Genomic DNA, 14,569 nt, shown 5'->3' on the forward strand with positions numbered 1-14,569 from the left:
TGCCTGTTCTTGACTTTCCTTCACATAATCGGCCAGTGCATGCTTCTCCTCTTTCACTGTTTGCTGTACTTGCAGTAAGCCTCTGCCACCAGATCTCCGGGGGAGGTATAATCTATCAGTATCACTGCGTGGGTGTAAGGCATGATGCATTGTCATAAGCTTCCAAGTTTTTCTATCCAATGCATCCAACTCAGCCTCTGTCCAGTTGATGATTCCCGTAGTGTACCTGATGACGAGTATGGCCCAGGTGTTGATGGCCTTGATGGTATTCCCACCATTTAATTTAGATTTCAAATTTTTCCTGACCCTCCGGGTGTACTCTCTGCTGTCAACAGTCTTCACTTGCCCATGCTTGATGTTATCCAACTGCAAAATGCCCAGGTATTTTTAGGCTGCCTCTTGGTTGCCATCAGGCATTTCAATCCCATCACTCTTTATTGCCACAGTAGCGCACTTTTCCAGGCCAAACTCCATCGAAATATCTGTGCTGAATATTCGGACTGTGTTTACTAGTGACTGGATTTCTGTGTCTGATTTCCCATACAGCTTCAAATCATCCATGTACAGCAAATGTGAGATTTTTTTTCTGACTCTTTGGCCATTTGGTAGCCTAACTTTGTTTTCTTTAAAATTACTGTTAGTGGAATCATGGCAATGATAAATAGTAAAGGCGATAGTGAATCACTTTGGAAAATTCCTCGCTTTATGTTGACTGTTCCAAAGTTGTCATTTCCGACTGTCAGTTCAGTTTTCCACCGTCCCTTCGCTTTTTCAGTGAATACTCGAATGTTTTCGCTGACGTCAATTGTTTCCAAGCATTTCATGATCCAACTATGGGGCAGTGAGTCAAATGACTTTTTGTAATCGATCCAGACCATATGTTCTTCGATTATTGCAGTTCTCCATTATAATTTTGTCTATCAGGGGTTGATCTTTTGTACCCCTGCTCTTTCTTTTGTTCCCTTTTTGTTCCACTGGCAGGATGCTATTTGCTTCCAAGTAGTCCATGATATTATCTGCTATTATGCCAGTGAGCAGTTTGAGCATCGTGGGTAAACATGTTATTGGCCTGTAGTTTCCAGGTGTTGTTACTCTGGCTGGATCTTTCTGAATTAAGTTGTTAGCTATTGTTGTTGTTAGTGTAACCCCCATGCCCAGAATGGGTTGGCCCAGAATGGGTTGACCCAGTAAGGGGTGGAGACTCAGAGCAGCAAGAGGCTGCAGGAGAGAGCTCTTTGGAGAAGACAAGGGTACCAGACTCGGACCTTGATTTCTATAAGCCCTTAACACCTTGTTAAGGGTTTCTTTTGTGGTTGTAATGGGTGAGAGTTCTCCTGGAAACCTTCATCATGTTGCATCCTGTTCATCAAGCCCTTGGAGTCTTCAGGAGCCAACCCACTTGCAAAGAAGAATTGGACTTGGCAGTATCAGTAGACTGTAAATAGAAGGACTTGAAATGCAACCTGAACAGGACCTTGAATTGTAACGTTAAATGTTGATGTTTTAAAAGTGTTAATTGTAAAGAAAAGTAAACCATTTTGTTGTTTAAAAATTGTTGTTGCAACTCATTCCAAGTACTGCCCCACAGAACCCACAAACTGAGGTTACATTAGCTATTGATCGATTGATACCTAACCATTTTTCATGGCTAAATTGAACTGCTTGGCCATTGTCGGGTGCAAACTGGTTAGGTATTTGAGCCAGAAGCCATGCCATTGATCATGTCCTGGTGCCGTCCAGTTTTTCACTTTCTTGCTTCTATTTGTTATCATATCAGTTGTTATTTCCAGCTCTTGCATTTGTCATTGGCCAACATCTTTCTCAAAATCTTTTATCCACTGTGCCTTTCTGTTGTAATCTTTCTCGTTTTCCCACAGATCTTTCCAAAACCGAAGTGTTGCATTTTTCTCTGGTTTTTTTGCTTTCAACATTGATCTTTGTGTTGAGACTTTGGTAGAAATGCCTTTGGTCTGAACAAAATTGCTGATTTTGTACTGGATGTTTCTTGCTTCATGTCATTGTTATTGCCATTGTCATTGTTATTATACAAAATACATGGCAGCCAGGTATCACTGTCAGTGTTGGTCTACTATCGAGCCCCAGCCAGGGGCCTAGGATGCTGTGATGTATCAGCGAAGGAGGTTTGCGGAGTCCAGCAGCGCGGCTTTCTGAAATTGACAGATGTTGATTTTGTCAATGTTAATTTGTTTCAAGTGCTGCCCCAGGTTTTTTGGGACAGCACCCAGCGTGCCGATGACCACTGGCACCACTGCTGCTGGTTTGTGCCAAAGACGCTGGATCTTGATCTTTAGATCCAGGTATTTCGCGATCTTTTCATGTTGTTTTTCGTTGACCCTACTGTCATTGGGTATCGCAATATCAATGATCCACACCTCTTCTGGTTCGACGATGACAATGTCGGGTGCGTTGTGCTGCAGGACTTTGTTTGTATACGAAAGTCCCACAGTATCTTGGCTTGCTGATTTTTGAGGACTTTTTTAGTTTGATGTTCAGTTTGATATTTGATAGACCACCCAATCCCCAAGGGGCTCTGGGCAACAACAAATCCAGATACAATACAATATGAATTATAAATTACCAATATAAATTAAAATCCCTTAAAATCACAAGCAGCATCACCATTGGCCCACATTAAATAAATAAATAAATAAATAAATAAATAAATAAATAAATAAATAAATAAATAAATAAATAAATAAATAAATAAATAAATAATGCTTTCCAAGCCGATAGGCCAAGAAGCAATCATGATACTTATGAAAAGTGGGAGGCAGCAGAAAGCATTCGTATAGGGCTGTTGGGAACCACAGAGTTTAATGTGGTCTTGGACTTACCAACTGAGTATAGTGATATCAGTGCAATACGAAAATATCCCTTGCTAGTGAATACATTTAGACAAATATTTAAAGAGAATAACATTATGCATTTTTATTTTACAGTTTATATGGGGCAAGAAAGAGTTTCGTCTTATTCCTATGAAGATGAGACTTGTGAATGCTGAGCTGTGCAGCTATGCAGTAATGAACAAAATTTGTGTTTACTTCATGTTAATTGGTTTTGGGTTTAATGAGAAGAATATAAATGTGGTAGGTGGATTTATTCTGTACATTTTATTAATTTATTAATGAAAATATGTATACAATATGTTTCCATGTGCTTCAAGTCACTGTGAAAGCAAAGGCAGAATCATGAGATTTAAAAGAAATGTTAATTTCAGCTCTTTTACAATTCCGATGGGAATTCCAATAATGACAAATGGACACATATACACATCACTGGACATGGCAGTGTTGTTTCGCTGTAGCACTCATTCACAAATTACTCCTCAGAAATTCTACCATGCTACTTACCTGGACCAACTGGTAAATTAGAAACTTATATGGGTTATGACCAGAGCAAGATACAATTCTTTCCCCTCAGCTTTACTCCAAGATTGTTTTTCTAATATCGCTCATCTTGAGCGACGCTGCCTGTTCTGTCTTCGCTTGCTCATGTTTTGCTTTACTGCCCTAAACATAATAATCTTAGGCTGATTCCGCACACGCAGAATAATGCACTTTCAAGCTGCTTTCAGGGCTCTTTGAAGCTGTGCGGAATGGCAAAAACAGTTGTGAAAGCAGCTTGAAAGTGCATTATTTTGCGTGTGCGGAATCAGCCCTAGATCTGACCTGGTTGCATTATTTTCTACAGGATTTGTATCTCTTCCAGACAAAATAAAAATGATTAAGTTACTGAATAATCCTGAGGTGGAAATATCCAAAGCTGTAGCCACATTCTTAATACGTGTTTTGCATGCCTTGTAACAATGCTCTTTTAATTGTAACTTTATTTAGTTTTAACTATTTTGGCTTTTTTCTAATGCCTATTAAAGGTCTCTGAGGCTCATTCCGCACATGCAGAATAATGCACTTTCAAACTGCTTTCAGTGCTCTTTGAAGCTGTGCGGAATGGCAAAATCCACTTGCAAACAGTTATGAAAGTGGTTTGAAAATGCATTATTTTGCATGTGCGGAAGGGGCCTTAATCCACTAATTCACAAGTAGATTAGTTTATGCAGACATGTCAATCCAGTTTCAGATGATTACTATATCGCAAAAGTGAAATGATGTGTGAATTCTGTTTACATGGCAGTTAAACAGTGGCTATAGAAGGAAATGTGTATTTTGAATCATAAGAAAAGAAATGTAAATCAACATTTCAATAGGGTCTAAATGAGAACCACAATGAAAATAGGAAAAAATATAGCTACAACAGTATCCACATCAGCATGACTCCACATGTAAATATCCATTGCTGGATCCAGGAATTTGTATGTATTCATTATTACAAACTGTAGGTACATACAACAAACTTATTTCATTCATTATATTACTCCTTTTCTTTCCCAGAGTCAAATAAGTGCCTATGCTGGAATGTTTCCTGAATATACTTCAGTAAAAACCATGGTTCATTGGGGTCAGGTACAGTTAATTAATTTCTTTCTATCATTGAAATGCAACCATTAACATTTCCAACATGATTAAATATTCAGCGTCTGTCTTTTGGGGCTGATGCTGTGGAGCATTTCCAGGAATGGAAGTGATTTCCATCAGCAGAGTGCACCTTCCTTTCCTCCTCCTTCTTGCTGTAACCCCAAATGCTCTTTAGAGTCTCCTGTGCCTGAAGAGCAACATGGGGAAGCATTATGGGCTGCAGTGGGAGAAGTCATGCTCCACTGACAGAAATCCTTCTTCCATTGGAAACAGCTAATTTGATCCAGGCCAGTGTGTCAGAATGATCAAGTGTGATTAAGACGTGTGGGTAGATAGAAATGTATTGAACATCAGCAGTAAAGATTATTGTGCTGAACAGTACAAAGGGCTCTAGACAGATGTTGACGCTAGGCACTGCAATACCAAATGAAAGGCGGGGGGGGGAGGAGAGAGCACATATATTCACTCCCCCTTCTTTGAGGCAGTTATGTTTTGAGGTGCTGTTGGGCCAAACATTTTGTTGAAACCATGAGAGGAATGCAATAGAATTGGAGCAAACAGATCACCAAGTTTTTGTGCCATGAATATTCTGAGCTCTGCTACAGAAGGTGTACATGGACTATCCTTCCCAGATTGTTTTCAGAACAACACATTTTTAGGTGCTGCTGTATGGGAGGAGGGGGTTGCTAGAAAATTGGAGTCTACCTTTCAAAGCAGTCATTTGCTCCAGAAAAAAACCCTACTTAGAGGATCTGATAGAATGCCCATTTCTTTTTCTAAAGGGAAAAAACGCAATAAACCTGACCTGTGAGCATGCATGGTTTTGGGTAAAGGTTCATGCCTTTTGCACTGCCATGCAAAGACAACAGCTCAGAAGTTATAAGGACTGGGCATTGCATCAGGGCTTGAGGTCACTCTTTTCCAGCTCAGCACTAAAATTACAACTTCTTAAACTGTGTTAAATTGATTGTGTGAGCAGCATTTGGTTGGCAATGAGTCATCAACATTGGTTCCAAGCTTACTGGATTATATTGTAGGATATAATGATTCCTTCTGTGAGTACAGAAGAGGAATGGTCTGTGTTCAGTATTTTCAAATCTGAAAGATTAACAGCCCCATCCAAACAGCAGGGGGAATCTGCCACTGGAGGTGGAATGGGCCTACATCAGCAGACTTACCCTTTCCGGGGCACTTGCCCCGGCAAAGGAGTGGATCCACGGACAGCTGCCACAACCTGCTGAAATAGCCAGACAGGGAGGTGCATACTACATCAGAGCTCCTGTACCACCTCTGCCTATGCGAACATCACAAGGGTATTTTAGAGGTATGACAAGGGGATATCAACCCTGCTTAACCACTGGCAATGCCAGCAGCAAGCTCCTGGAGGTATACCACATTTTTGGTAATGTAAGTCCATGGAAGCCATATGGAGGGCTTTCAGGTGAAAGGGGGTTTCATTTGCCTGTTGGGCTCCCCACACCACTAGCAAGACCTTCTGACAACAGTGGGTTGGCATGGCTGCAGAACCAGGTCTGGACACACGGTCATGTGGATTGGGCTTTAAAGGTGTTGAAATCCTAAAACCTAGTATTATATCTACAATAATTATTTAAAGTTTCTGCTGAAAGAATCCAGCATTTTATCTTGAACTTTCAGACATTTTACTAACTATACATCTTTCATTTTTTAGGTGGCTAAATCAAAAGAATTTAAATATTTTGACTATGGCAGTAAGAACAGAGCTGTATATAATATGGTAAGCAAAAAGTTGATAGTAATGAGATTTTTAAAAAAATGTGTAAATTGTTTTATGAGTGGTTTGGCTTGCTTGTTAAAAATGCAATATGAGCAATGCAGCAAACTCTGGGTTTTTTATACTGGACCTTTGGGAACTATGAAAGACTAAGTACATCACAGAAGCATTTTCTGAATGATTTTTCTCATGCAAACTCAATTCTGTTTAGATCCTGATCTTTGCTTCATCTGTTCACTTTTTGGTATTTCTCCTATTCTTTTCTTGAGTAAACATTCATTATCTGTGAGAACATTAGTAATCTGCATTCATATAAAAGGACCCACAATGTGCATTGGCATCTCCTTGTTACACAGAGCAAGCATGTATTTTGTGTAACATTTGGAATCAAATTTGTATATACCAAGGTCAGGATTCCGACCAACACTCAAAAGAGCAAGGGGAAATAAGCTTCTTCAACAGAAATTATTTTTATTTAACAAATAGAGAAGAGACCAAATTGATGTAATCTTTTGCAGAGCAAAAAGGGAAATTCAGAAATGAAAATGCACAGCGATAGGTACGACACAAAACTTTTCCATAGAAAATTTGCCTATCTACTTGAGGAATAAAACTAGAAAGCGGGGAAACTAAACATCTGCCCTTGGAGAGAAGGGGAAGGTTGTCTTTAGTGGTGACAAAAGCACCATAAGGAGATGAAACTGATGAGATGAGGGAAAGAGAAGCAGAGACAGCTCCATGAAGAAGAAAACCAAGATTTTATGCCAAATAAAGGCTAAAGAAAGAAAGAAAGAAAGAAAGAAAGAAAGAAAGAAAGAAAGAAAGAAAGAAAGAAAGAAAGAAAGAAAGAAAGAAAGAAAGAAAGAAAGAAAACCAAGATGCTCAGGTATCAGAATAAATTCTAAATAAGCTACAAAAATTGAACTGAGCAGTATCTATTTATAACCTTTTGAGACTGTGGTGAGGACAGTGTTAAAGTTGGAATGTGGGAGTAGTAAAAAAAATAGTCAACTTCAACTTCACTTTGACATTCAGAGCACTGGGCAGAAATCACATCGCCTCAAAACCCACTGCAGGCTTTCGTGAAAAAAAATTAGTTTTTCAAAGGTGAATTAGCTTGAACTGAAATCCTTTATATAGTAAAGGAGACTTTTTTCTTTTAGCATGAAGACTACAAATGGGCATTTGGTAAACCCAATTAAAAAAAAGTCCTGAAAAAGCCTTTTTGTTTTTTTAATCCCCCAAAACAGAATAGCCTGGCGCTATAAAAAGCTGAATAGATTTTAGCTTTTTTGGCTTTCAGAGCTGTCTGAAGGGTCAAGTAAGCCAGCATAGCTGCCTGGAAGGGGGGGGGCAGGTTTCCTGATCCCCCACAGGCAGATCTGTAATGCAACCTGCAGAGCTTGGCCAGGTATTGCAAACTGTGTAAGCTTGCAGAGCTTTTGGGGTGGTGTGTGTGTGTGTGTGTCTCCCAGTCCCCAGAGACTGCATGTAAGCATGCAGAGCTGCCTAGGGGGAAGACTCCCAATCTTCACAGGCAGCTGTATTTTTCAGGTTCGGCTTGTTAAAAAGCTGAAAATTTTTGGAAACCTGAAAAAGACAACATGTTTGTTCAGGTTTTTTCAGGGATTTTGAAAATTTCCTTAAAAAAGAAAAAAAAGCTCAACTCCAAAAATACAACCCCTGCTCCCACACATCACTAAGGGACAGTATCTAAAGGAATCTGGAAGTTTTATATGGATGGACACTTGTCCTGACTGGGAAACAGCAAGAATCTTCCTGTTCAGACATGGAATAAATTTCTGGAATCGAGTTTATTGCTTTGGAAATCTGGGTTGTTAGTTATGACAGATAGAATAGCTGCCCTTCCTTCTACCTTAGTAACACTTGCTGCCCTGTTTCATATTAGTTTAATTTAGGCTCCATCTATCATAGCTAGGCCTACACTGGGGTGTACATGTTTACAGAAAATGGGGAACAAGCCATGTGAAAAAATGGGGTCCCGAGGGAATGAGGTCTTCAAGGACATCAAGAATGAATAAGAATCTATCAGTAACAACCTAAGTAGACTAGTGGTTATTGAATTCAACAGGTCTAAAAAGAAGTAAATGTGCTTTGGATGCCTCTGTCAGTGCAAAGTAAATACTAGGTTTAAACCAATAACAGTTACTCTTGCCCCATGTTCCACACACTTGATCACTTAACATTTCAAGTTTTGCTAAATTCAGGATTTAGCAATAGCCACGTCAATCTAATTTTCAACAGAGATAATGAACTTCTGTGAGCTCGCATAAGTTTCACAAATTAGAGTACTAATGTGACAAAATTCATTAAACCATCCTAATTCTTTCTCTAAGTAAGATTCAGATATTAGTATGAAATATAAACAAGCTATCAGTGTTTCAGGCACAGAATTTCAAAACGTTTTGGCTACTCTGTTGTAGCGAATTGGCACCACTGCAGAACATAAGAACATAAGAACAAGCCAGCTGGATCAGACCAGAGTCCATCTAGTCCAGCTCTCTGCTACTCGCAGTGGCCCACCAGGTATATACCAACCATCAGGATCTGAAGGCATCAGGATCTCAGCAACACTGTCAACAGGCACTGTTGTTAACAAAAGTCACCAAACTCTCAAAGATAGAGAGAACATTGCTGCATGGATACATTCAAAACAAACCTGGAAAGAACATGTGGGCAGCGAGGGAGCCTGGCACAAGCAGTAGGACCTAAAGAAAGCTCCTTCAGTTGGTACAAGAACTATATTAGGCAAGGCCCAACACTTGCTTACCTGGAGCAGGAGAATGCTCCAGGATCTGAAAGAGACTAGAACTGGAGCACTTTATCGACTCTGTGCTTTATACACAAGCAGTCATAAAACAAAAGAAAAAGATATACCGCCAGTGATAAGATAAGTCTGGGCACAATGATTGGAATTGATCTATGATGCCTGGGTTGCTCAATAAAAGTCCCCCAGTTACTATCTGTGAATCCTGAAGATTATAAGGTCTTTTTCTTCTTCCTCTATTTTGGCATTAAGCTTTTAATTCTTGCCACACCAGCATTTGTTGGATTATCTGTTGGATTTTCAACCATTTCTGTCACTTCTAAGTCACCTTCTCTGTTACAGACAGAGTTGTCTATCCTGAAATAACTAGTAGAATCTTTTTTAAAAAAATTCTCAGGAACAGCCACATTTGAATGAATTCTTATTTTTCTGCTTATTACTGACCCAGTGGGGGATTCTTTGGGAGGGTTTTATTGATAGTTTTAATACTGGACGCCAAGTGGTTTATGTGGAACACTGTAATTTTATGTTTTAATAATGTTATTTATTTATATTAATTATTTGCTGTTATTACTGTCTATGTAATATTATTTTGTTGTTCACTGCCCAGAGCCTTCAGGGGATGGGGCAATATATAAATATGATAATAAAATTAAAAAATAAAATAAATAAATATTGAAGGAGAAATAGGTAGAAAAAATGCTGAATAATGATTTTTCAGGATAAGATGTCTCTTAGACAATATACTCAATTTTTCTGGGTTTTTTCTCAACAGACCATGCCTCCATTTTATAAAGTAGAAGATATGCTTGTGCCAACAGCTGTGTGGACTGCTGGAAAAGACAGGGTTACAGATGTGAAAGACACTGAATTGCTGCTTCCTCGAATCGCTCACTTAACTTACTATAAGAATTTTCCTGATTGGCAACATACAGACTTTGTTACGGGCCTTGATGCTCCAAAGCAGCTATACCCATATATGTTTGGGTTGATGGACCAGTTTAAATAAAGTCTTTCTTGATATGAGGTATAGATTGCATGTGATAGACACAGAGCAAAAGCTCTGCCAGAGAACAAAGTTCTGTCAGGTTTAAATAAACCAGTTCCAAAAAATTCCTCTGTTTCAAAGTTTTATTCGTCCAAAACTGCAGTTTTGGGATACCTCCTGTGAGCTTCAGGGAGGAATCTCAAAGCTCTATTGTTTGCAAACATTACTTATACCCTTCCTGAGCGTACACACCCTGTTTCTTTACTCAGTGGGTGGGTCGCTCCTGACATTCCCTCGCCTTTGCATACTTTTACCTTCTCCCATATTTGAGCATGCTCTTTATGTCATCCCTCCCCTTGCCCCGTACCAGGATTTTGGATGCTGTATGAACTAAGCCTGTTCTTCTCCTCGTTATCTCTCTTGGCTTCAATTTTTGCATTCTTTCACCTTAGCAGTGAATTTACAGCTTCTTGCAAGAGCTAGTGCCTTGCTTAAATCTTACATTCCTCTAATACCCATAACAATACCCATAGTAAAATGGCTTCCCTTAATACACACATATACATTCCTATCACATATATTTCATATTACAGGTGAAAATGTTTAAAAGATTTTTTAGGCTTGCAATTTCTGTAGAGTTTGTTTCTGATATCTTCTGTAATTAATTTTATTTTAATTCTAATTGCTCATTAGCAGTTTTCATTTAGTTGTAGTATTGATAGAAGAGTAATGGGAAGTTATTTCTTTACAACTAGTTAGGGCCTAGATTTGCCAATTCTATTTGGAGAAATTCCTGAAGATTTAGAGGCACTGTCTTGAAAGGGAAGAGTTTTGGAAGGGGAAAGAGCGCAGCAGGGAGATATCAACTCTAGGACTTCTGATTTTCATACCTTATTCACCCATTTACAGATCTGTAATCCCTACAGATTTTTTTCTTACGCAGAAGACTTTAATTCATTTACAATTTATATATGTTACTTTCAACAAATTTTCCATGATGACTCACAGAAGTTACATAAAAGTATAATAAAACCAGTACATCCAACAATAATGTAAAGACTGTTAATGTTAAAATTACATTAAAAAGCCAAAGAAATAGCAACAGTAATATTTCTTACAATTAAAAAGATGAAAAAATAACACTAAACTGTGGCCTATGGTAAAAGGCTGAGGAGAATGGCAAATCTTAATCAGAATAGGGAGAAAGTTAATTCTATGTTCAGCCTATGAACATTGAACTCTGCATCCATACAAGTGTCCACAATCAGGAGAAATCTGATTGCATCTTTAAAACTGAATTAGTGGATCAGTAGAAAAATAAGCTCAAAAACCCAATTTCATCTGAGCATCTGGTCTAGGGCGCCCATAATCACAGTAAACATGAATTACAGAGTGGCTAGACTTTAGATCTGAGATCAGTTAGGCCCAATCTCTGCCCACCTGTTGAGCTTGCTGTCAGTTCTTACAATGTACCTCTTTTGGGCCGGTGGCTCTACTATGTCTTCTGTTGTCACTGCAGGGCACCCCAGCGCTTACGATGCCTTTAGCCATTTCCTCTGAACCAGTGTCACATGGTTTAAATTGGCATTATGAATTGAATCCAAGAACAAACTGACAGTCAGTACAGATGTTTCAGAATAGGTGTAAAATTGCGGGATGTTTTACATAATGGATAATTGTATTGTTGAAAGCTTTCACAGCAGGAATCACTAGGATTTTGTGAGTTTTCCAGGTTGTATGGCCGTGTTCCAGTAGTATTTTCTCCTGATGTTTCGCCTGCATCTATGTCTGAATCCTCTGAAGATGCCAGCCACAGATACAGGTGAAACATCAGGAGAAAAAACTACTGGAACATGGTCATACAACCTGGAAAACCCACATCTTAATGACTAATTGTTTTCTGTCATGTAAAATGCCAACAGACGAGTTAAATGCTCAAAAATGTTGCCAGCCCAGCACCATAGGAGCTGTGATAGTATTTATAAAGTCTGAAAAGGAACAAAACATTCATTGGTCACAATCTAAAGTATCAAGTAGTAGCTCATTGCTCATATGTAAAGTGCAGTAGATGCAGTATGGTCACTAAATGCTTGTTTTCAAATGTAACATAATAAATTAACTGCAAATTATATTCTGCTGTTGATATATATTTTTTCTGATTCCCTCTTGTTCCTTTATTGTCTTAAAGCATTCATAGTGATGGATCCAACCAAGTTTGTTTGTTTGTTTTTGGAAAAAAATTATTTCCACTTGAGACCTAAGTTGGAGGAGAGGTTATCTAGGGTTTGGGCAGCTGGTTTCCAGCAACAGTTGAAAATGACAGTCATCAGGTAGACTGCATTGTCTGCTTTTTGTGAAGTGATCACAAAAACTGCAAAATTTTCTGTGTTGCATGGGCACTAAAGACACACAGAGACAAGTCTCAACTCAAAATCTCAAACCAGATTGCAGATGGATGTGGTGGACAGAGGATGGAGATGGATGTGGAGATGGATGGGGCGGGCAGAGGATAAAGGGCACATCTGTGAGGAGGCCATTTAATTGTGCAAAAAAAATTATATGTAATGCTGCAAGCTGGGTGCATCAAAATTCAGTCTCACAACAACTTGCCAAATGATCACCTCCATGACCATGCCTGGTGAGCGAGATGTGAGCCAAACTGGTGGACAAGCAGGTGTGACTATTTACTGATAGCAAATGAAACTGTAAAAGCTTTGCTCTGAACTTTACTTTTCTGCCGTGACTTCATTACAGCAAGGCAAAAAAAGGGGGGGGGAATACCACCCTTCCTTCAGCATACTGTCCATATGAAGATTTTTATTTTTCCAAAACTATTGTTGTGAAGGTGCAAGGATTCTACCACAGCCCACCCTGGCACTTTTGCTTAACATTTACACCAGAACCACAAATAACTATTTTTGTCTCACCCCTCTCTTTGTAAGCAATATTACTGAGGTATGCTAGAAAATTAACATTTCAGAAATATATATTTCTGTCTGTCCAGTGTTTTCTTCTGAAGGTCTCAGAGCAGTGCACATTGTTTTTCCACCCTCACTGAATCTTCACAGCAACCCTGTGAGGTAGATGAGTCTGAGGCAGATTCCGCATGGGCCAAAAACAGTGGTGTGAAAACAGTGTGAGAACGGTATAAACCCTTTCACACCATTTTAAACCAATTTACACCATTTTCACACTACTGTTTTTGGCCCATACGGAATTTGCCTGAGATAGTATGACTAGCAGAACCTGGATTTCACAAATTCTACTCTAGCAATCTATGCTAGCTGTGCAACACCTAAACAGTTAAATCCTTCAAGACATTGATTTCAGCAGGTACACCTGTTAACTACTGTTTAGAACTGTGGTTGTTTTTAGTGTTTTTCACAATGTTGTATTAATACTGTAAGCTGCCTTGAATTCCTCAAATGAGAAAGGTGACCGATACAAATTTCCAAAAATAAATAAAATATATCAATAGGATTGCACTAATACTGTCAAGTTGTTACTGACCTGCACACAGTTAATAAAACCACCTGTTTCTCCCATCTGTAATCCCTATATTGCCAGGTTAAGGGAAAGGTGTGGATAAGAGCATCTGTGGCACCAGAATTTGTCGGTAGAAAATTTTACAGACAGAAAATTGAAAGTGTTAGCCCACAGTCTCTCTCTCTCTCTCATCAAAGTAGCTCTATCAGTTGCTGACCAGGATTTATCTCACAACTCCAGTAGCTATTTTAAAGTATTGTTGAAGGCTTTCACAGCCAGAATCACTAGAGTGTTGTGGGTTTTCTGGGTTGTATGGCTGTGTTTTCTCCTGAGTTGTATGGCTGTGTCTTCTCTGGGTTGTATGGCTGTGTTTCGCCTGTATCTGTGGCTGGCATCTTCAGAGGATTTTAAAGTAGTTACTTATTTTCAGTTTTGGAAGGAATCTCCCCTCTTGCTTATTGGCTAGTAGCCTTCTGACTTTCAAGCCCTTACTTCTGTCATTCTCCACTAGAGGGGGCTAGTTAATCATGTTCACCAACTATTGTCAGATAGAAGAATTCTCTCAGGGATATGATAAGCTGATCTATATTATACCTTATTAATTTGGTAATTACAAGTGCCATGGCTTTGCACATACTTTAATTTTTGTGATGTCATGGTTAGAGTTATTATGACTCTTAAATTATATTATTTGGACATGGAAGGTCAAGATGATAGCACAAGAGAAATCCAGGGGTGGATTTAGACATAGATCAAGGAATTAGTGGTAGTTCCATCTGGAAAGTTTTGTCTCTTTGAGAAGCATCTCACATATGGGCTCTTTATTGTTTGAGCATGTGACACTTAGGGTAGCTCTGTCCTCTCCATTGCTCTAAGTCTGAATCTATATCTGCAGCATGGTTTCTTTTCAGTCCTTTACACTTATAATTCTGTTTGGGAGGTTGACAAATGTACTTCCATCATCATCGTCATCATCGTTGTCACCAGCAGCAGCAGCAGCAGCAGCAGCAGCAGCAGCAGCAGCAAAACTTATTTTGATACAAGTTCAGCTCCAAAAGGTT

General features: G+C 39.0%; 1 protein-coding gene across 1 annotated transcript in view; it reads left to right on the forward strand.

Moving 5' to 3' along the window:
* The window catches only part of LOC125438054 (lipase member M-like), a 28,259-nt gene extending 18,216 nt beyond the window's left edge, over positions 1-10,043 (forward strand). Inside the window, exons 7-10 of the mRNA XM_048506216.1 lie at positions 2,961-3,107; positions 4,410-4,481; positions 6,184-6,249; positions 9,810-10,043. Coding sequence (XP_048362173.1) covers positions 2,961-3,107; positions 4,410-4,481; positions 6,184-6,249; positions 9,810-10,043 — 519 coding nt within the window. The remainder of the gene's footprint in view (positions 1-2,960; positions 3,108-4,409; positions 4,482-6,183; positions 6,250-9,809) is intronic.
* The last annotated feature ends 4,526 nt before the right edge of the window (positions 10,044-14,569 follow it).

The sequence above is a fragment of the Sphaerodactylus townsendi genome, linkage group LG08 (assembly GCF_021028975.2).
Source record: "Sphaerodactylus townsendi isolate TG3544 linkage group LG08, MPM_Stown_v2.3, whole genome shotgun sequence".
Lineage (NCBI taxonomy): Eukaryota > Metazoa > Chordata > Lepidosauria > Squamata > Sphaerodactylidae > Sphaerodactylus > Sphaerodactylus townsendi.